General features: G+C 36.0%; 2 protein-coding genes across 2 annotated transcripts; both read right to left on the bottom strand.

Moving 5' to 3' along the window:
- Window positions 1-863: 863 nt before the first annotated feature.
- Window positions 864-6,130, bottom strand: LOC107738058 (high affinity immunoglobulin epsilon receptor subunit gamma-like). Its single transcript, XM_016549737.1, has 5 exons — window positions 5,875-6,130; window positions 3,889-3,986; window positions 3,145-3,177; window positions 2,284-2,313; window positions 864-1,555 (listed from the first exon to the last, which is right to left on the bottom strand). The coding sequence occupies exons 1-5, from the start codon at window positions 5,942-5,944 to the stop codon at window positions 1,493-1,495; spliced, it is 294 nt and encodes a 97-aa protein (XP_016405223.1). The 5' UTR covers window positions 5,945-6,130; the 3' UTR covers window positions 864-1,492.
- Window positions 6,131-6,668: 538 nt separating this feature from the next.
- On the bottom strand, window positions 6,669-22,511 carry LOC107738057 (NADH dehydrogenase [ubiquinone] iron-sulfur protein 2, mitochondrial-like). The gene is made up of 14 exons (XM_016549735.1): window positions 22,366-22,511; window positions 21,511-21,614; window positions 21,237-21,427; window positions 20,164-20,284; window positions 19,908-20,020; window positions 19,655-19,729; window positions 19,494-19,571; window positions 12,065-12,150; window positions 11,605-11,724; window positions 10,814-10,943; window positions 9,764-9,859; window positions 9,104-9,187; window positions 7,697-7,754; window positions 6,669-6,832 (listed from the first exon to the last, which is right to left on the bottom strand). Exons 1-14 carry the CDS (start codon window positions 22,467-22,469, stop codon window positions 6,795-6,797), a joined length of 1,398 nt encoding a protein of 465 aa, XP_016405221.1. The 5' UTR covers window positions 22,470-22,511; the 3' UTR covers window positions 6,669-6,794.
- Window positions 22,512-23,410: the final 899 nt, after the last annotated feature.

Raw genomic sequence — 23,410 nt, 5'->3', positions numbered from 1 at the left:
TCTTGTTAACCAAATAATATTTGCCGTGGTAAGAAGTATCAATTTTAATTAATATTTGATTCCAGATATGTGTTGATATATTACATATACATACATTCAGACCTGCTGCACTGCAGCTTTTCAGCATGAATTACAAGTATTTGTCTCTCAAAAAAAGACTATATTTCACTGTACAGTAATTTTACTCTTGAGTTGTCATCGTAATTACTGTAAATGTGATTACATTACAAAATGATCAAATAATAAAGAGAGTAACAGGAAATAATTCATAAAAATAAACATTTTATTCTTTTTAATTTTCAAAAGGTAAAAAAAAAAAAGTTCATTTAAAATTCTTAAAATTATTTTTTTTTATTTTGACAAAATAAAATAAAACCTGGAAGTTTAATTATACAAGAATAGTAGGCTTGTGTATCATCACCACTGCCTGCAAAAATCATTCTTGTTAATTTTGACTAAATTAAATGTTTATCATCATCACGATCTGCAAATCTATTGATGTAAGAACTGAAAACTGATTATTTTGTGGAAAGGAAATGAAACCATTTCATGATGACTAATTAAAATTATTTTTTTTTATTTTGACAAAATAAAATAAAACCTGGAAGTTTAATTATACAAGAATAGTAGGCTTGTGTATCATCACCACTGCCTGCAAAAATCATTCTTGTTAATTTTGACTAAATTAAATGTTTATCATCATCACGATCTGCAAATCTATTGATGTAAGAACTGAAAACTTCAGTTCTAGATACTGGCCCCCCAAAAAAAGCAAAACATGTAAGCATAACTGGACAAAATAATTACATTTTGGACATATTTAATTAAATACTCTTATAATAAATGTAAATCAATTCTGACCATCAATGGTATATCTTTTTTTTTTTCATAGTCGTTTTCTCAAATGCAACATGTAGCAGAAAAAAAACTATTTTTGCCACACAGCAAAACAATATGAGTGCTTATTAAACCAATGGAAAGAAAAGGCCTACACACATATACAACCAAACACAGCTCAGTTTCCATCTCTCACACCTGTGGTCAAAGTCAGATGCACTTTTTGTCAGACCACTCATGTACTCTTTAAAACAGGAAATGACTCGGACTCTGTGGTGTTGGTGGCATGTTGAAGCTAGAGCAGGAAGTTAGCCTCGAAAAATGGTGACATGTAGCTGTGGTATACATGTTAGAAGCTTAAAATGTAGTTTAAAGGCAAACAAAAACACATTCATCAAAATTTAAAAACTAAACCATTTAAACTATCAAACAAATAGAATAACCACACAAAAATACGTTCCTTTTGCATTCGGTTTGATTATTGGTGTCTGCCTGCCAAACAAATAGCAAACAAAAAGCCTGACGTAAGTGATTACCAAAAGTTATTTCAGTATAAACAAAATATTCTTTTAAGAGCTTATTTACAGTAGGGACATGCTTAAAATGACAGTGCTATTAAGTCCAGAAACTTGCTTTCCTCCTTTTGCCTCGAGTCTCATTGTTTTCCTTTTTTCATTTTGATGGTCTCATATGTGTCCTGATCGTGAGGCTTGAGACCCTGTGGTGTGGAGGAGAGAGAAGGACAACACGGATGTGGCAGAGTGTCAGCGCCATTTCAATAGAAGCTCACCAGATCTACCACAATGCTTCAGAGATTTCATGAAGATCAGTTAAATGCTATGAAATTGCTGCACTTTATCACTACATTACTTACTATATAACAGCTTCTTATATTTAGAGGATTTAGATATTCTTTACGCCTTCAAAGAGTTGCATAACAATATGAATAATAACAATATGTATATGCGTGGTGATATAAATGAATAATATGTTTGTGTGTGTATGAGATTAAATGTGACCCTGGACCACAAAACCAGTCATAAGAGTCAATTTTTCGAAATTGAGATTTATACATCAGCTGAAAGCTGAAAAAATAAGCTTTCCATTGATGTATGGTTTGTTATGATAGGACAATATTTCAGTAGGAAATTTACAAAATATCTTCATGGAACATGATCTTTACTGATTTTTGGCATAAAAGAAAAATCAATAATTTTGACACATACAATGTATTTTTTGGCTATTGCTACAAATGTACCCCAGCGACTTAAGACTGCTTTTGTGCTCCAGGGTCACATATGATGTTTAACCCATTTGTGTGTGTCTTTCAATGCTCTTACAGTGGAACGCAATAAAGGACAAATAAAGAATATACACATACACACAGGATAGGTCTAAACTATGGCTACACAGAGTATTGAACAACCACAACACAACAACAAATACCTCATAAACCCCTTCGCCGGCATCTTTCTTCTGTAAACAATCAGAAAAAAAAAAACATAAGAAAGCCTGCAACAATACAGACACACACAAAAAGAAATGCGTGCATGTGGGGCTTCAAAGGTTTTTGAAAGGACAGTGATATTTGTCACATATGGTCACACAGTATTTTTTGTTGCATTGCACTCTTAGAAATAAAGATTTTTTTTATTGGCATCTGTGGTTTCATGAAGAACCTTCAACATCCATGAAACCTTTCCACTGGACAATAAGTTCTTTATAGTAAAAAAAAAAAGAAAAAGAAAGGAAATTTCTTTACACTAACAAAAAAATAAAAAAAATTATTTTAAGAAACTGCCAACTGAAAGGTTTTTTGGGGAAGCGAGAATGGTTTTTCTATGGCATCCTGCAAAAACCCTCTTTTGGAAGCTTTATTTTTAAGAGTGTACATATAGTGTAAAGTGTCGATTATTAAAAAAAATGTTCGCATACAGGAATAGTACATATATTGTGTGAAAGGTTTCATACTGAAAAGCAGACTTCACACAGTTCAAGACCGGATGTAAAAGTGTGAAGGGGTGGAGAAGGACAGTAAGCAAAAGAAGATCATTTTGGCGACTGAAACATAAGATTGAGTCTCATGAAACTTGTGAAGTTTAAGAAATGTATGCTGCTCACATTTGGGTTGCTTTAAGGATATTAATAGTTAAGACACATAAATGTCATTTGCTTTTTTGTTTTATTCTAGCATTTTATTTATTCCATTTTATAATGTTTTTCTGAAACAGATATAATATGCAAACATATTACCTAAAATTAGACAGACAGACAGACAGATAGATTTCCACCAACAACCAGTCTTACCCCTGAATATTTTTCTGCTTGTTTACTTCGCATCTGCCAAAGAATGAACAAATTAACAATTATAATAATAATAATAATAATCATTCAATCTTCTGTAATATGATGTATACATTTCATATTACAGAAGAATGTGTGTGTGTGTATTATATATATATATATGTGTGTGTGTGTGTGTGTGTGTGTAGGCAAAATAATGTGAAAACCCATTAATATAGGAGTTAATATCATTTGTAGGCAACAGTGATACACAAACATCGCGATTATCTTTTCTTTGTCTGCTATATGTGGACAGTTTTCAAGACAAATGTTAGAAGCCGATTCCCTCCTCCAACACACAGATGTTTTTATATAAAACCTTCAAATGGAGACTATTACAAAGCTGTATGAATCTGATCTAAGAATGTTGGAAGCTGTATTAAAGGCAAACGGTGGTAAAACACCTTAATAAAAAATACTGCCTATTTACCAGGTGTTCACATTATTTTGTCCAACCCCAGTTGTATATATAAGACAAAGATATTGTTTGTATTAAATTAATAACTTCAATATAATTGCTTTTACCAAATAATTTCAAGATGGCATACACTCTATATTCAGATCAGGCCTGTTATATGAGATTTAGACTAGTTTTAAACAAATTCAATTTATTAAATCATATTAGGATTTAATAAACTGTAATCATAAAATAAACTAAATCATAAAAAGAAAAAGAAAAAACGATGAGTTTGCTGGGATATACAGTACCTTCATTCTGCAGTACAGGACAGTGAGAACGATCCCATAGATGAACAGAACCGCGTCCAAGATGTAGCATATTTGCGGCTCTTTCAAACTCATCGCATCTTCAAAAAAATGAAGTTAATTAGGAAAAGAAAAAACTCAACATATTGTGCTACAGTTAAAGTATTTTATAACAATTATTAACATTGAAAATATGCTTCTTTTTTTTATTATTGCACAAAATGGTCCGTGAGTCAGTTTTATAGGTCCCTCCTACTGTACATAGGATGAGTGTATGAACTCTTTATCTGCTGTATTTTAATAAATTCTCTGTAAATTTGTGGTTATTAGTAAATTGCAAAACACAATTTAGAATTGTATCAAAGCATTGGCGATGCTCTTGTAATGTTTATACAGCATGAAATATAAGGAATCGCTTGTGTTTAAACAAACTAATTATCAGACATCAATACACAACAACTAACTATGATTTTTGGGAATATTGGACTGACTCGTACATTCAACACAATCATTGCACAACATTGAATAATATTTGTTAAATAATTATTTTATAATGAATCATTTTAATTACATATGCAAAAAAAAAAAAAAAAAAAAAAAGCTTTTGTGAGAGACTAATGCCTAAATGTGCCGAAACGTTAAAGAAATAGCAAGAGCATGTGTTTTTCTCACCTAGTATCGTATCCTAAAGAATAGTGTTACTTCTCTTTTCGCGTAAATTCACAGACAAAACTCCACTGACCACATGCTTACAATGAAACCTGTTACAATTAAACTTTCTGTATTAAACACCACACACCGCGTTGTCTTACTAACTTGAGGTTTAATAGATTCATTCTAGTGCAACATATTGACAAAAAATACTGTTGGTTGATCAAAATGCATGATTTTTGTCTCTAACCTTGATGCCAAAAATGTGTTGCATCAGTGAACTTCGATTTAGCATGCATTCAATGAGAATTGCATAAGAAATGACATTAAGAATAGAAAATACTACAAAGCTCAAAAATCCTTAAACCCTGTTGTCTAATTCAATTTATATAGCATCCTCATTTACAGAGAAACAGAAGGGAAGTGGACCAACAAAACTCAATTAGCCACAACCTAAATGTAAGAAGTAGCACTAGTTTCACATGTACTAGCCAGTGTGAACGTGCTGAAAAGTGTTACTTGTGTATTTATTCTGTTATTACTGCAAGCTTGGGCTAAGCAGTTGGCATTGTACTATAGAGTCATATTGTGTGGTTCAAGCTTTGTTGACAGAATGAGAAGAGGCTACTTCCTGGCAACAAAGTTTCCAACATCAAAGTTCAGATATAGTAAGGACTGTGAAAACAAGAGATGTGAAAAGTGAACTTTATATAGACGTGACTAACCAAGGCGCTTACAGACTTAACTTCTATTTTTTTTTAGTGAATGCTGGATTGTAGCATTTACGTAGATGTGCATTGGATTTTTAAACATCCCTTGCTTTAATTTATAAGCTTTTACAAAATACAGAATAAAAACCTTTCATAAAATCCCTGCATACTTCCATATTTAAGATGTGATCAGAGCGCACATGCTTAGTGGCATTATTTCATAATTTATGAACAAGCCCAGAGGAAGTCCATAATGCGTTAATCTTCACAAGTTTAGCAGACAAAATGACTACCTGAAAAAATAAAATAAAAAAAATATAGTAATTCAAAAGAGAAATTTCCACTGTTCTCGCAAGGTTTTAGTTTGTTATATACCATACAAAATTGCAATAGCCATCAGGCCTTCCCTAAAAAGGGAAAGTTGTTAATGTAATACATTTAAAATTCTTAATTGCCATTATCAAAATTATTAAGTATATTTCCAAGATGAAAAAGCAGCTTAAAATTGAAAACTTAAATTAGTTGATAACATTTTGTCAACCTGTAGCACTTCTATCGACGTAACGGCACAAGATTCGCAAAACACAACGTTCGCCACAGATAAAGAGCGCCAGCATTTAACACTTACCAGCACTGCCGAAGCTGAGCCAAATAGAAAGAAGAGAGAAGGGCAACCCCACCTTCATCATCATCATCATAAAAACTTGGCTTTGCTTCTGCGTACAACCTCACGGGACGCACACCTCCAAAGAAGACTTTCAGTGAACAGATGTGAAAAGCACATCAGAGGCCGACAAGAGGGAAGTTGTGGTGAAAATATGTCAGTTTTCAAGATAAACCACCCCCACCCCTGAGTGACGAAGAGGAAAAAGGGCCGAAAACCATGTGATCTGCTTTAGACTGCTGATCCTTGGAAATGCTGATTCAGCGTTGTTAATTGCAGTTATTTTGCATATATACTAGTGCTGTCAAACGATTAATCGCGATTAATCTGGTCCAAAATAAAAGTTTTTGTTTGCATAATATATGTGGGTACTGTGTATATTTATTATGTATATATAAATACAAACACATGCATGTTTAGATTTCAGAAAAATATGCTATTTTTATATATTAAATATATCTATTTATAATATAAATTATATGAATATAAATATAGACATGTAAATATTTTCAAAATATATACTGTATGTGTGTGTATTTATATATACATAATAAATATGCACAGTACCCACATATATTATGCAAACAAAAACTTAATCGTTTGACAGCGCTAATATATACATAAAAAAAATGCATGCACAGAATCTACGTGCAAGTTTGCACTTTTACAATCAGCACTTGTAAAGTTGTAAGCCTTCTTTGTTCGCAAGTCACATTAGATAAAATCACCTGCCAAGTGTAAATAAAGAGAATTTGCGGTTTTCCCAAGATTTAAAATATTTATTCGGTTTCATAAACATTTACATAGAGAAATGGGAGTAACTTCTGTCATAATATCACTAGAATGGATCACAAAGACAGAATCAAGATCAGACACTGGTGTCCTCAACGGTCCACTTCACCAAACACGATGTCCTGAGTGCCTGTGGAAAAAGACAACAGGTTGAGGCTCAGGGCAACATCAAATTGCTAATAAAGCACTAAAAATACACTAAAACTGATTAATTTTGTAAGATACATTTTCAGAGATTTTCACACTGCATTAAAAATATCAACTGAGAAGTGTTTGTTTATTTTTTTTGCTTCGAGTAAATAGTGCATTAAAAATATCAACTGAGAAGTGTTTGTTTATTTTTTTTGCTTCGAGTAAATGCTTAGATTTATGATCAAAGCTCTGTAGTTTTTATTGTGGGGGGTCAAAATTCAATGTAATATAATGGCTTGGAGACCAAAAAGCCTAGGATTTTTCTAACAACTGATGTATACATAAGTAAATGTAAGTTGCTTTTGTTCAGTAAGTGTTCATCTTAAAATATTAAACAATATACAAGTTCTTACATTTATAACTCAGTAGAGATTGTATAGCAAAAAGACATGTATCACAACCTGAAGGTGAACATTTTTAGAATTATACTACTGTAAAAAGCTTTTTACTTGCTGAAAAAAAAAGTATAAACTATCAATCACAGAGCAGAAGGCACGTAAAAAAAAATTTTTTTTTAGCAATGTTAGATCATGTTGTTCATTCTTGTAGACTGACTTTACATTCATTCAAAATACACACCATATGTTTAAAATAAACAATATCACTGCACTGACCAACATTTATGAGCCTCGGAGACATAAATCAGATCAGTTGTTGAATGATATTCAGATATGAATATGAAAATATGAAGGTTTCATGCCATTTGTAACAATATAAAATGTTCTTAACCAATGATCTGTTAAGGATTACATAAATTGTAAAACATTTTTACAAGATTATTAAAGTGTTTTACTGAACTTACCGATGATCGCCACCACGTCAGCAAGCATGTGTCCTTCAGACATTTTATCTAAACCAGCCTGAGGGACAAAACAGACCACATCACTGAGCAACATCACAACACAAATAGGAAAAAGATAAGGCCTGCAGTATTTGCAGCATTTTTCCATACACTACCATGCAAAGGTTTGAACTCGCTATGATTTTTTTTTTTATAAAATTGATACTTTTATTTAGCATTAAATTGTTAAAGGGGTCATATGATGCGATTTCAATTTTTCCTTTCTCTTTGGACTGTTGCAAGCTCGGTGCATAAAGAAGATCTGTAAAGTTGCAAAGACTAAAGTCTCAAATCCAAAGAGATATTCTTTATAAAAGTTAAGAGTCAACCACGCCTACCTAAAACGGCTCGTTCTAACACGCCCCCACATATCTACCTCACTATGTGGGAAGATTTGCATAACGCCGCCCAAATGTTCAAGCAAACGGCTCGTTCTAACATGCCCCCACATGTCTACGTCACTATGTGGGAAGATTTGCATAACGCCGCCCAAATGTTCACGCAAAGAAAGAAGGCGTAACTTTTATTCTCGCTGTAGTATTGTTGCCGCCGCCGCCATGTCGTGAAGGCGCTGTGTGTTTCGTTGTGAAAGCGAAACGAGGACCCAAAAGAGGACGATATCTGCTTCATCATGCCTGGAGCTGATCCGTGCTGGTTGCTGAGGGAATACATCAACTTTGCGCTGTGGATCGCCGGATCGGCTTTCACCGTGGACGAAGCGGAGTCCAGCCCGGGGTCGTCACATGTTGTTGCCGCAAGCCCTCCGGACGCTCCTTCGTCGAATCCGCCGGCCGCGCCGTTCTCAAGCCCACCGGCCGTTGCTCACTCAAGCCCGCCGTGTGTGACCCTGTACTAAAAAAATAACACTAATGATAATTATAATGTAATTCTTCTATAAAAAATTCTTCTTCTTTTTTTTTTTACAATTTGTATTCAAAGAATCCTGAAAAAAAAAATATATCAGTTTCCACGGAAATATTAAGCCGCACAAATGTTTTCAACATTTATAATAAGAAATGTTTCTTGAGCATCAAATCAGCATATTAGAATGATTTCTGAAGGATCATGTGACACTGAAGTCTGCTTTGCCATCACAGGTATAAATTACATTTTAAAATACACTGAAAAAATCTTATTTAAAATTTTTTTTTTAATTGTAAAAATATTTTACAATAGTACTGTTTTACAAAATTTTGATCAAATAAATGCAGTTTTGTTGAGCATAAGAATCATCTTACTGACCTAAAACTTTTGAATAGTAGTGTATGTTCTTTTTATTATTAAAAAAGCTTATTTTATTGTGGAGTATATTATAATTGTTGAGTATATTATCATAACTGAATCATAATAGTCAAATGATTTAATTACCAAGTGAGCAAAGCCAGGTGCCTTGATCTTGCAGCGGTAAGGTCTGCTGGAACCGTCAGATACCAGGTACACACCAAACTCACCCTGCAGCACAACACAGCTGAGTGTGAAGAAGGAATGGGAAAATAATATAACAACACTTGTTCTGATTCCTCTTAAGTCCGTTTATTTAATGGGTTTATTAGTTTATTCTATTAGTACTTACATGAAATTTTTTGGGGAAAAAAATAAGATCAGCCCAAATGATAAGCTCAGGTCAGATTTCAGTAGAAGTTTAACAAATCAGTAGTCAAATACACTGGTTGTACTGTATGGTTTTGCTTCACTGAAAATAACCAGACCATAAAAGTCATTAATTTGGAAATCAGACACACATTGGTCATGCTGCAACAACTGAATCTATAGGATTGCTGAACAAAAACAGCACCACAAAAAAAGTACCTTTACACAGGACCACAAAGACAACAACTTTAGAAAGCCACATTCCCCACATATGCATGGCGAGTTAAAAATTCACCAACAACCTCACCATGCTGGATGAGAATACGACCAAAAACCACTGAAAACTGCCAATGAGGCCAACGCAAAAATTTCTCTTGAGAACAGTAATGGTGTGTATGTAATTGTTGGTCAACACATGCTCATGTGCGTTACACTCACCTTTGGTGCCTCTACAGCGGTATATGTGGCTCCCGGAGGAACCTGGTAGCCCTCAGTGTACAGCTTAAAGTGATGAATGAGAGATTCCATTGATGTCTGTATGAAAACAAGTCATGGGACGAGAGTGATGTTGAAGTGTGTATTTTCTATATAGAAATATTCAATTCGTTTATAACTTCTCATACAATTATGATTAAGTCATTCGAAAACTATGTTTAACATTGTGGTACTTCAAAATGTGTGATCATCTGAACTATGCAACACTGGATTACACAATGGCTTACTCAATGGCTTGAGTTTGGGGCAACAGGAAGGGCCTGATCTTTCATCAGAAAGATCAGGCCCTTCCTAAAGGAGCATGCTGCACAACTTCTTGTCCAGGCCCTTGTCATTTCTAGACTGGACTACTGCAATGCTCTTCTGGCTGGACTTATATCATGCACAATCAAACCCTTACAAATGATTCAGAACACAGCGGCACGACTGGTCAACGAACACAAAAGGGCCCATGTCACACCTCTCTTTATCTCCCTGCACTGGCTCCTGGTTGCGGCTCGCATCAAGTTCAAGGCACTGATGCTTGCATATAGAACAGCCACAGGCTCAGCATCCTCCTACTTCCACTCACTTTTGAGAATCTACATCCCCTCCAGAAGTCTGAGATCTACGAGTGAGCGACGCCCCGTGGTACCATCACAGAGAGGCACAAAATCACTTTCCAGAACGTTTTCGTTCACTGTTCCTGGCTGGTGGAATGAACTTCCCACCCCTATCCGGAATGCTGAATCCCTGACCATTTTCAAACGACGGCTGAAAACTCATCTCTTCTGTCATCATTTGATCGTACTCCTTCATGTTGCGCCTTCACCCTAGACGGGGCGTAACAAATGCCTGAAAGTCGCTTTGGATAAAAGCGTCTGCTAAATGAATAAATGTAAAAGTCATAAATTTTGTATTTGACTCACTAAAAAAAATATGAGAGGAGTGTTTGAAAAACCAGAAATGACACCCTGCACCTTTAAATAAGATACATACGCAAGCATATCTTACCTTCATCTCAGATCTCTTGGGTGGGGCTATTTTAGCATCATCTACCTTGATCTCTCCAGCAGGCATTTTGTTGAGACACTGATGCATGATGTGCAGCGACTGTCTCATTTCCTCCACTCGGCACAGATATCTAAAAACAAGTTCATATTTGTCACCGATAACATCCAATATTAAAGAAGCATGGCAATATTTGTGGTAACACTATACAATTAGGTCCCATTAGTTAACATTAGTTAATGCATAACCTAACAATGAGCAGTACATTTGTTACAGTATTTATTAATTTTCATTAATGTTAGTTTTTTGTTATTTCATGTTAGGTCAGTTCCATAAAATAATACAAACACACTTTTGATTTCAATAAGGTATTAGCAAAGGTTAATTAATATAATCTGAGATTTATGAATGGTTTCTAAGTATTATTCATTCTTAGTTTTGATTAGTGAATTTTCCTAATGTTAACAAATAGAACCTCATTATAAAGTTTTACCATTACTTGTATCTCTTCCTATATTTGAATGCAATTTTCTTAATTTAAATGTTCTTCAAGCAAAAAATCATATTACTGATCATGTTTGTTCAGCTAGTGTCAAGTTCTCACAACAAAGTTTATCTTTTTTAAGCGGCACACATCATGCTACATTTCACATGTGATGCCATCAGCATATGTGGTGAGAAAGCTTAGTAGAGTCTAAGACCAATTTATAGCCTGTGGTTGCATTTCGATTTCCTGTCATTCTGAACTTCCTGAAGCTCTTAACTCAGTCTAGAATATTAACATGTGCGGTCACCTGTCATAGCAGTCGCCATTACTTCCAACGGCCACGTCGAAGTCCACCTCGTCGTATTTATCGTAGGGCTGACTCTTCCTCAGATCCCATTTAATACCAGAACCTCTGAGCATCACTCCGCTGAAGAAAGAATAATACACACACTACTGACAATCTGACACATCAGGATACAGCACTCTCTGGTCAACTTAAAAAAATCTATTTGAATTACAGTGTTGCATTTGTGGGTGATTTCACAAGTTAAGCTACGATGATGATGATGACGATTACATCTCACCACATAAAGACTGCTATTAGAAGTCCCATTTGGGTTTGATTTATAAATTACTCAAAGGTTTTTCTCCGTCACCTACTGTCAGACAGATCATCTACTATAGCAACTTCTGTGTTTATGCGTGGGAGAGAGAGACACTTGAGCAGCAGCTCTGATCAATCAGATACACTTAATACAATGCTTTACCTGAATCCATAATTGAGTGCATCCTCTGCCCCAATTACACCGATATCAATAGTTCTGTTTCTCCAGATACGATTGTTGGTCAGCATCTGAAACAATATTGCAGTCATATTCATTTAGAAACTCCATTTATTAATTCCAATCAAATTGAAAATACATGCATTTTGAAAAGAAACATCTATCTTCATGATTAGTAAGGCTGTGTTTACACTGCAAGTCTTAAATGCACAGATCCGATCTTTTGTCCATATCTGATTTTTTGGTCCCCGTTTAGTGTTTCACTTTAGACACGACTGGTATCCGACATCGTTTTTACATTAATTCCTGCCCAAAATGATTGTCAGTAATCACTTTATTATGCATATGGTAGACCCTCGGGTTTTCAATGGTTGTGCTATTAAAATTATTTATGTAATTCACGTCGAGTAGCCATTATTATTCCCCAGCATGGACAACCGTTGTCATGGATTTTTTACAGCACGAAATCTAAATAATGATAATATATAATTCATTTGCTATTTTATCTACAGCTCGTTAGATGTGGAAGTCTGAGGTGAAATAAAGTAGCGCTGTAAGATCATTTTTATTTGAATGAATTCTAATAAATTGTTGAGTGAGAAGGAGAGAGAATGTGTGAGCGAGTAGCCTAATAGTGAAGCTTGTTGGTTTAATTACAAAAAACTCATTGCTGAGAAATATAATGTAGCTTTTACATTACATTACATTTACATTTAGTCATTTAGCAGATGCTTTTATCCAAAGCGACTTACAAATGAGGACAATGGAAGCAATCAAAATCAACAAAAGAGCAATAATATGCAAGTGCTATGACAAGTCTCAGTTAGCCTAAAACAGTACACATAGCAAGGATTTTTTTAATAATTATATAATAAACAAAAAGAAAACAAATAGATAGAATAGAAAACGAATAGAGAAAGCTAGTGTTAGAGGTCTTTTTTTTTAAGAAAACAAGCAGTTAGAAAACAAATAGTATTTTTTAATTATATAATAAATAAAAAGAAAATAGATAGAATAGACAGGGTATATACAGGAATCATGGAGTTAAATTTAATACCTTTTAAGACCTTTTTTAAGACTCTTTACATACATTTTAAGACCTCATTGCCACTCCAAGTTTTAACCGGTTACATTGGTGACATTTTAACTTACATTTACTATATATTGATTGTAAGATAGCGCAACTAAACACACTTACTTTGTGATAACTCCTTATCAATACATCATAATTCAGAAGTGGGGAATGACGCACAAGATAATTAATTGAGTCACTAACCAATGCAACAAGAAACAAGAATTAGACCAATAAACAAAACAACTGACAAAACTTATTGAGGAGGGAAAATAAAGCTCTCCGAGCTAACGAGACAATGAGTTCACACAGTATATTCAAAAGATGTAGGCCTATTTGTCACATCAACTCAAACCATAGCTGTTTTGTGGAACACTTCTCATGATAAACACCTGAAACAGTTTAAAAGCAGCCCAATTTCGTGGAAAAAAAACAACAACAACCCTGCATCCAACAGGAGCTGCAGAAGTCAGATTTGACTAATCACAGGTCAAAAGTAAGGAGAGATAACTGACAAAATGTTGGAGGATTTGCTCCTCAACAGATCCCGAGCTCATTGACAAATATTTTTTATCGTAGGATGTGCTCCCTTTACACAGTGTGCGCGACCGCGAAATCGAAAGTGAACTACGACTGCGAGCGCATTATGATTTAGTCAAAGGCTTCATAAATTCCCTAAAAACATCTCACGAAACCCCCAGCGCCACATGCCAGCTGTGTGAAATCCAATTAGACTAACTGGAACATCAGGAAACACATAGGCACATAATGGAGCAGATGGGAGCATGCGGTCAGGCCCGGATTAAGAACACATAGGGCCCTGGGGCTATAGCAAACCCAAGGGCCCCCCTTCATAGTAGCCTATCTTGGTGCCACAACGTTTTCTATTACAGGAATAATTCGTTTTTGTTTTGTTTTGTTTTGTTTTTTAAATCAAATCTCCAACACACAGAGATACAATGAGTATGCACACTAAATATTCCAGCCTACAACACATTAAAAGAATAAATACAATAACACCAGATACATGAAGCCAAAGCAAACAGGTTTACAGAAGCAGCAACAACTTGAGCATATACAGCTCCCTTAAGGAGTTTACGTTAAATAGTTTTATTATTAGAAGGTCTTCTTTCTGGCCCTAGAAGAGGAGAATCATCAGGGCTGGACTGGTGCTAAAATTCAGCCCATCTGGCCCACACAGTCCCCCATAAATGTTTTGCTGCGGTTAGGGCAATTGGAATAAACAAATAAATTATTTATCAATAAATAACGGACGAAAAACAAATTATATTTTTGAATTCTTAAAATGCATTTAACAATATTAATATTCCATTATATTGCAGGCTCTTAATTATTGAATTCATATTTTTCTGCAATTAAAGTTAGAAATATTAAATTCTCCTTTGTAGTTGCCCTAATGAAAAGCTAATTCTTGAATCCAGAGTTAACTATAGTATTAGTAAACCTTTATAAAAGTGACTTATTGCCTTTATTTGACCCAATATTTGATAGGCAATAAGTAGCCTATAACAATTTTCGTGACATTAATAATAACTATAATTAATGCCATATTTCTACAGTATCAGTAACTGCATGTTATGGTGCTGTGCGGATTAAATTGCTTAAAGGGGTCATATGATGCTTTTTTAAAGATCATTATTTTGTGTGTTTGGTGTAACAGAATATGTTGACATGCTTTAATGTTCAAAAAGCACATTATTTTTCAAATCTTCAACACTAACTGCTGTTCCTGAAACCACGCCTTCTTTCTTTGCGTGCACATTTGGGTGGCATTATGCAAATGTTTCCACATAGTGAGGTAGATATGTGGGGCGTGTTAGAACGAGCCGTTTTAGGGGGGCGTGGCAGAGTCTTAACTTTGATAAAGAATATCTCTTTGGTTTTGAGACTTTAGTCTTTACAACTTCAGGGATCTTATCTATGCACAATCAGCTTGTAACACTCCAAAGAGAAAGGAAAACTTGAAATCGCATCATATGACCCCTTTAATGTAGCTTCACCACAGAGACTTTACTGTTCACATATAATAACTGATTTAAGTGTCGTGGGTCGAATTCAAATGGGCAAGCGCTGCTTATTATCACTTCAATAGAGCAGCGAAAGTGTCGAGCTGCAGTCGTTGTCAGCACTGTGCGGGCGCGAGACACCGGTCCGGTGGGGTCCAACTGTTCTCTTGCGCTGCGCAGTTTAATCAGGTAGTGGCGTTTCATCACTTGTCTTTCAGTGTTTGTTTCCCATGTACTACAGTAAAGCAGAGGTGATTAAAAGATACCCGCAACTCTAGTGTAAACGAGTACAAAGACAATTTTATCACTCATATCTTTTGGACTGAAATAGCGCAGACACTAATATGTGCAAGACCTATCTCAATATGTGGGGGCGTGGTGGGATTTCGACAATCGGCACACCGGGAAAAGCTCAGGTGCTCCCGATGGCCAATCAATTCTAGGTCTACTTTTCCTTTCCTTCACAGCCAATCACGTCGGGCCCCCTCAATTCACGGGCCCTGGAGCTTCAGCCCCGCCTAGCCCTTATGTTAATCCGGCCCTGCGTGCGGTAATGGTCAGAAATTCAGCTAGAGCGGGATCAACAAGCCCCGCACTATCACGCAGCGGCGCAGTCAGTCAGTGAGCACTGTAACAGATGACGTCAAATCTTGCGGGATTCCATAAATAAAATACACAGAACCGCACTATTCAACAAATATACATAATGAAAAGATGATACAAAATTTAATACCTTGAAAATGGCATTTAAGACTTTAATACTTTTTTAAGGGCCTTCATTTTCTCTAAATTGATTTATCAACTTTTAATACTTTTTAAGACCCCGCGGACACCCTGAGAGAAAGCTAGTGTAAGAGGATTTTTTTTAAAGAAAACAAGCAGTTAGAAAACAAATAGAGTGCAAGTCTTAAAGGCTTAGGAGGCTTTGCTACTGTTCGGACGCTCTTGCTTACTGCTCCGCGCTTTGCTCTCCGTTTATGTACTTTTCTCAGATTTTTCTAAGAGATTCTAACTCCAGCAGATTAGCACAGTGCTAACACATTTTTGGCAGAAACACAAACTAAAAACCTTTCGGGACTGGAATAATACCACGAAAAAGAAGACCCTTTGCCTCCCACTGCCAGCAGCTTGCATATATTGCGTGATAAGTCGATATATTGATTATTGCGACAGGCCTACCATAAGCTTTTACAAAGGATTGCGGTTCTTGAAACAAAGTTACTTGCTGGACTTCCAAAACAGGCAGAACACTCAGCAGACCGTCGTCACGGACCCCCTCAGCATACAGCCGGTGAGTCCCGTGAATCTAGTGAATCTCAACAGTTAATACCAAGTGTAGAGGAACAAGCCAAAACTGATTGACACACTAATCGATGGCACAAACAGGGAGCGAGACGCAAAGGCACTCGAGACATCAGATTGTCGCGAGTATCTCATATTGCTGCGGTAGCATCCTCTACCCCAGATACGGCTATGACAAGGCTTGCAGACATTGGTATCCTACCACCCCCTATACATCTTGAGAACAGATTTGAAGCTTTAATGAATGCGGGTGAGGAATCTCCAAATGAGATTGAACATGGATCGTATCAGCCAGAAGCTAACATCGCTACTAACAGGCGCTCAAGGTCAAACAGCCAGCGGGATTCAGCCCAGAGCGCAGCCGAGCCCAGGACTCTGATAGTGGGCGACTCCATTATCAGAAACATCAACAGCAGGACTACAACTACATGCTGCTTTCCTCAAGCAACCGTCTCTGATGTGAACAAGGAACTATGGAACATTCAAATGAAGCACAAGACTTTCTGGGGCCATAGACAACTGTTTAAACTGGATGGCCTCCACCCAAACAAACTTGGTGCAAGAGTCATCCTTCAGTAGTGTGTGCCAAACCACTCAACCTGAAAGGCACACACACACACACCTGGACAGAGTATGAATTACCACAGGACTTCATATCAGCTTCCGAGTCATCATGTGACTTGACACATCCCACAAGGACACTGATAACACCACGCAGCCAAAACAACCAATGCTCATGGACATCACGGCTGAGCCCTACCCACAGAGCTCATCACAGACGGACTGTGACGCATCAGAACAGCTCCAAGACTCAGCACCCAAGGACGACTTTCTGGAAAACAGCCAGGGAAGCCTGGACAACATATTACAGCACTTTTTTGTAGCCTTATTTATTTGATCATTGCACAGTCAGTGAGTGGAGATGGTATGTATCTTCATTACATGGCTCTCTAGAATACTTATTTTGGAGTTCCTGTTAAAGCCATACAATGAAAACAGATCGGAAGAACTATTAGGAAATGCAAAGACAGCTCGATGACAGACAATTTAACAAAAAAAAGAGGAGAAAGTAATGTTAATTTATTAATTCAAATTAAATAAATATTTAATTGTTCCACTTGTGTATTACCTCTAAACGTCCATAAATACCTTGAAAAAAACATTGCAGCAATACTTTATTTTATTTTATTATTTTTTTTATTTTATTTTATTAAACCTTTAATTAATTAATTATAGTAAATATTGTGAATTGTTTTCCATGGTTTTAAGGATGTTTTAAGGTACTATACAAGTGGGATAATTAAAGATATGTATTATATTTGAGTTGGAATTTATTTTATATCCACTTATTTACTTTTTTGTAAATATCAATCTAATTGGGATAGTATGAAGTCAGCTAGTGGTCGACCGATTTATCGCCAATGCCGATAAGTTTTTCTGCTTGGCCGATGTGTTCGAGGTGGGACTTTTATTTTGACGGCGCTGAGAACGGCAGCGCCAGAGCACACCGTGCTCACATTCTCCCTCTTCATTGTTTGTTGTCGTCGTTTAACAGTTCTGCCTAATACAGATAGAAGTCTGTCTAATAATCAGATAGAACTGTTGAACAAATGAATTAAAAGGTATACAAAAAGTATTATAACGGTTGCTTTTATATTATTAGTAACAGAAAGGCAGACATAATGCTTTCTCGTTTGCCGTCGGCATTCAGCAAATATGCATATCATTTACACAAACCTTTAAATGACTAATGAACATTTAATTTCACAAACCTTGCAGACTTAGTCGAATCCAGCTGTGAGATCTTGTGAAGTGTGCATTTGTATATTGCCTGATCGCGTGTGCTCTGCGTGACAGTCGATCCGTGCAAATTGAATCCGGACAGGAGGAGAGTTCAGCTTCACTGGAGACGCGTGATCAACTTTAAACTCGTTATTTCAAACTATGCTGATTTATACATTTGCGCACTGTCATATTCATGTAATTTTTACTGCGTGCTGCATGTAAAATGAGTGTTACCTTGGCTTTAGTTGAAAAAATATGATTCCCAAAGCACACAAACTTCCCAGATTACCGAGTGCCCTGTTGGTTACAGTGTTTACTTTCTTTTTGATCATTAGGATCGAGTCAGTTAGAAATACCAAGGGTTCACACAAAACAAGGGGAATCCGCTTTTAGTTATTATGCCGCCCGCAGTTGGAACCAGCTTCCAGAAGAGATCAGAAGTGCTAAAACATTAGTCACATTTAAATCTAGACTCAAAACTCATCTGTTTAGCTGTGCATTTATTGAATGAGCACTGTGCGATGTCTGAACTGATTGCACTGTATTTTATGTATAATAATTTTCTATTGTTAACGGTTTTAAATTAATTTTAAATCAATTTTTAAATCATTTTCAAAGTTTTAAATTCCTTGTTTTATTGTTGTGATTATTTTTATGATTATTTTAGTTTCTTTTATGTAAAGCACTTTGAATTATCATTGTGTTTGAAATGTGCTATATAAATAAACTTGCCTTAAATAGATAAAATAGAATTAGAATAGAGAGTGCTAGAGTTAGGGTCAAATATAGAATTTCACTTTCAACAATAAAGCTTTTGTATTTATAAAATTCATGGGGCAGGGGTTGAAAACCAGCTCCTGAATGTTGCGTAATTTCTTACTTCTAAAGTTCCCACCTCAATAAAATGTTAGCACATACAGCATGCCAGCATTAAAACGATATTTTTATGGGCGAACGTGTTGCCCTCGCATTGTGTTGGCTTGGAGTTCTGAGGGGAATCGGATGTGTGTTTAGACATAGGTTGGATGTGCAGATATCAGATATGTATCGGATTTAAAACCACATTTAAAAGTGGCTCAGATCGGATGTGAAAAAATTGGATCTCGCACAAATTTTTTGTGTTTACACGTGTGCAACAAATTCTGATCTGTGTCAAATGTGAGCAAAAAAATATATTTTTTTGTGCAAGTGTAAATGCAGCCTACTGGTTGCATTTCGGTCTACATACCTCCTCAAGTTCATCAATGCGAATAGAGAAGTTCTTGCACCATTCATAGATGTCATCCATGAGACCAAGAGGCAAGTCCTGCAACAAAAATGATCCGCAGTTATCAGCATAACCAGAAAAGGACTTTTCATTTAGAAAGATCGTTTTTAATCAAAGCATACCTGATGAACTCCGCCGGGTCTGACGTATGCGGCGTGCATCCTGGCTCCAGACACTCTCTCGTAGAACTCAAACATCTGCAAGATATCAACCAATTCAATGGTAACTAGGTTCCACACAAATAACAAACAAAAGCACATACACTGTTATGTGTTACATGTAGCATTTTCAACACACATTTAATGTCCAACAAAATGCATATATTTAACTTCCATTTGGTTTTCTGTTCGATGAAGTGCAAAAGAAAGTTGTTACCTTCTCTCTCTCCTCAAACATCCAGAAGAAGGGGGTCATGGCTCCGATGTCAAGGGCGTGGGTGGTGATGCCCATAATGTGGTTCAGGATACGGGTCATCTCGCCATACAGCACTGCAGAGGCCATATACAATAACACATTTATGCAGCTGATACAGCTAGTTAGGTATTTTGGGGTATTTTTTAAAACAAATGTAACCTAATTTAAAATTGATGAGTGTAAATCAGATCGAAAGCATTTTAGTTTTGTTCCTCACCTCTAATCCACTGTGCACGTGGTGGAGCCTGAATGTTAAGAAGCTTTTCTACGGCTAGAGAATATGCCTGCTCGTTACACATCATGGACACATAGTCAAGCCTGTCGAAGTATGGAAGTGCCTACAGCAACACAAACACACAAGACAACATTACAGCAAATAACACTTCATCACAGACAACAGCACAAAACATATTGATTCTTATAACAGCACAGTTATGACAGCTTAATAAGCCTTGCATAAGACAGCCATAAGTTTGTGATGTAAAGCATAACACTTCTGAAATTTATGTTTAACCTAATGTATTTGGCAAAGACTTTTATCCACAGTGACATATATCACAATAAAGGTATACATTTTATCAATAGCTCAAATACTTTACTATCTGAGCTACAGAACCGAAATTAAATCAGAAGATATATTTGCACCACTAGGCAACAATTCTAAACAGCTAAATAACTAAAGAAACACCAGTCTAACAGCACACAAACATATGAAGCCCAGCAAAACACAAAATAGATGCAGTATGAAAAGGATATTTCAGCTTCTCAGCCATGTATGAATTAACAGAATACTAGCAGCAATGACACAAAACACTTGTTAACCAGTCCATGTATATATCGCTGTGTAGCACCCATTCAGACCAACTATTAACCCTATGCTATGTGCTATATTAAGTACATGAGTACTTAATTTTTAGGAGTATGTAAAAAATGCTGAAATTTATTGAATTCAAGTCAAGGCTTTACAAAAAATCATAATGTTAATGTTTACAATGTCTACATACCTTATAGTCACATTTAGTAGATTAGAGCAATTAAACATTTGAGATATGCTATATAGTATATATTGCCCTACGCAAGTATGCTGTATGCATGTGGATAAAGTTGGACATACTTATAATTTTCTATAAAGAACTGAGCAATAACATGGTTCCATTTTGCAACTACATAAAAAAAAATCAGGCAGTCGAGATTTGCTATGCAATATCGTGTGAATTAAGTTGCTATGTGTTAACCAGTAAGCATCTGATAATATAGTGTCAGCCATTAGTGGTTGTAGTCTTTAATTACCTGTAAATAAGTCTTGTACTCAATCAGTTTCTCAGTGCCGCGGTGCAGGAGTCCGATGTGAGGGTCACATTTCTTCACTGACTCTCCGCTGAGCTCCATCACCAGACGCAGCACTCCATGAGCCGCCGGGTGCTGAGGCCCGAAGTTGATGGTGAGGTTGGACACCTCCTTCTCTGCTGGTGGGTCCTTGTCTGAAAAAGATGAAGATATTTTTTTGATGTTGTGGTTGGTTGAACTGTTATTATGTTAGTCACTAGGCCAAAATGAAACCAACCGTTCCAAGGTGGAGGTGCCCATTTCTCAGTGATGACACTGGGATACATCACAGCTCCAGAGTACTGCTCTGCCCACTCCACATCTGGCTGCCATTGCTTCAGCCTGAAATACAGCTGTGTCATTGATTTGCACACATAATGCACACAGATTTCCGCTCAAATTTCAAGAACAAGACGTGTGAATTTGCAAGTTACAAGGTGTCAGCATTTACTGTACACAGTGGCATCACTATATATCTGCAAGCAACACTTAAAATGAATTATCTAATGCAATAAAATTCTTTTTTTTTTTTAATGACTTTAAAAAGCAACAAAACCTGTTTGAGTGAAATGTTTACTGGAAAATTATGTTTGTGCTTTATTACTTTGAAAGAAATGCAAATTGGTCTGATATTTTGTTATTTAGTGCAATGACATTTATACATTTGTATGTGTGGCTTCAGTAATTTCTGGCCCACTTTATCTGGAGGTGTTGAGATGTTTGCGTTGGTGGACATTTCAAAACAAATAATGCAAAGCAGATGTCCAAGTAGATCTTAATCCATGATATACAAGTGAAATTGTGAAACGGTTGTTTCTTTACTCCTCATGTTTCATCCAAACCAGCTTCATGCTCCTTTTAGCAGTTGATCAAAACATTGGTGGAGGGGGAAAATAATTAACAAATATTGTCGTGCAATAATTAGAATTTGAAAAGGGCAGTTTAGTAATACTATACATTTCAATGTTTGTTATAAAATCGCAGGGGGGAAAACAGTGGTCATCTAATCCCAATAACACTGCCTTTAGCAAGCCGCTAACAAACTAAATCCATTTTTTTAACAACACTGTATAAACGACTACAATGTGTGTACCTCTTCTGAAGCAGAACACAGGCTGGAGTGCTGACATTACTATTTAACAGCACTAATGGACGTCCGAGTCTGGAGAGCGACCTCAGCAGCACTGTCGCCGCCATCTTCCCCTCTGTCACCCGCTGCTTCTGCGGAGGATTCTTTACGGTGAATTGTTTTACCGCGGCTCTGGCGCCACCTGCCTGTAGGAGGTTTAACTGAAGTGCGCATTATAATTACGCACAAACAGCCACTAGGTGTCAATCGACTCTGTAGTTATAGTTTTATGGACAGTTGCAGCTGCCAATGTGGAGTAAATAGTTGTTTTAAAGTGAAATATTCATCCATGATCCAATTAGGGTTGCCAACCGTTCCGTATAATACGGAATCGTCCCGTATTATCATTCTTAAAACACAAAATGACCAATGAAGTGTCAAGCACCCAAAGCAGTCCATATTTATTCTATAAGTTCTCTTTAATTGAAAAATATGCATTTTCATATATACTGTAGTAGGCCTACTGTAGGCTATATTACACACACGCATATCAGAAGACAGAAAGAGCTTTATTGCCAAGTATGTTTGCACATACAAGGAATTTGTTTTAGTGTCACAAGCTTCCAGTACACAGACACAACAACAACAACACAAATAATAAAAATAAGATGTGAATAAAATACACATGTATAAATAAACCTATATATATATGAATATATACACTGCCGTTCAAAAGTTTGGGATCAGTAAGATTTTAATGTTTTTTAAAGAGGTTCTTATGATCATCAAGCCTGCATTTATTTGATCAAAAATACAGAAAAAAACTGTAATTTTGTGAAATAGCCTATTATTGCAATTTAACAAAACAGTTTTCTATTTTAATATACTTTCAAGTATAATTTATTCCTGTGAAGCAAAGCTGAATATTCAGCATCATTATTCCAGATTTTAGTGTCACATGATCCTTCACAAATCATTCTAATATGCTGATTTATAATCAATGTTGGAAACAGTTGTGTTGCTTAATATTTTTTGGGACCTGTGATATTTTTTCAGGATTCTTTGATAA

This window comes from Sinocyclocheilus rhinocerous, unplaced genomic scaffold (assembly GCF_001515625.1).
Source record: "Sinocyclocheilus rhinocerous isolate Xijiao unplaced genomic scaffold, SAMN03320098_v1.1 scaffold494, whole genome shotgun sequence".
Lineage (NCBI taxonomy): Eukaryota > Metazoa > Chordata > Actinopteri > Cypriniformes > Cyprinidae > Sinocyclocheilus > Sinocyclocheilus rhinocerous.
The sequence above is the reverse complement of the archived record's forward strand: the minus strand, read 5'-3'. Positions and strand labels throughout refer to the sequence as shown.

Excerpts from the sequence above, each read along its gene's own strand:
- LOC107738057 (XM_016549735.1), bottom strand. The coding sequence starts at position 22,469 with ATGGCGGCGACAGTGCTGCTGAGGTCGCTCTCCAGACTCGGACGTCCA. Across the intron at positions 21,615-22,365 it reads TGTGTTCTGCTTCAGAAGAG|GCTGAAGCAATGGCAGCCAG; the intron begins GTACACACATTG and ends GCTGTATTTCAG. Across the intron at positions 9,860-10,813 it reads CCAAGAGATCTGAGATGAAG|ACATCAATGGAATCTCTCAT; the intron begins GTAAGATATGCT and ends GTTTTCATACAG.
- LOC107738058 (XM_016549737.1), bottom strand. The coding sequence starts at position 5,944 with ATGATGATGATGATGAAGGTGGGGTTGCCCTTCTCTCTTCTTTCTATT. Across the intron at positions 3,987-5,874 it reads GCTCAGCTTCGGCAGTGCTG|ATGCGATGAGTTTGAAAGAG; the intron begins GTAAGTGTTAAA and ends ATTTTTTTGAAG. Across the intron at positions 3,178-3,888 it reads TCCTGTACTGCAGAATGAAG|ATGCGAAGTAAACAAGCAGA; the intron begins GTACTGTATATC and ends ATTCTTTGGCAG.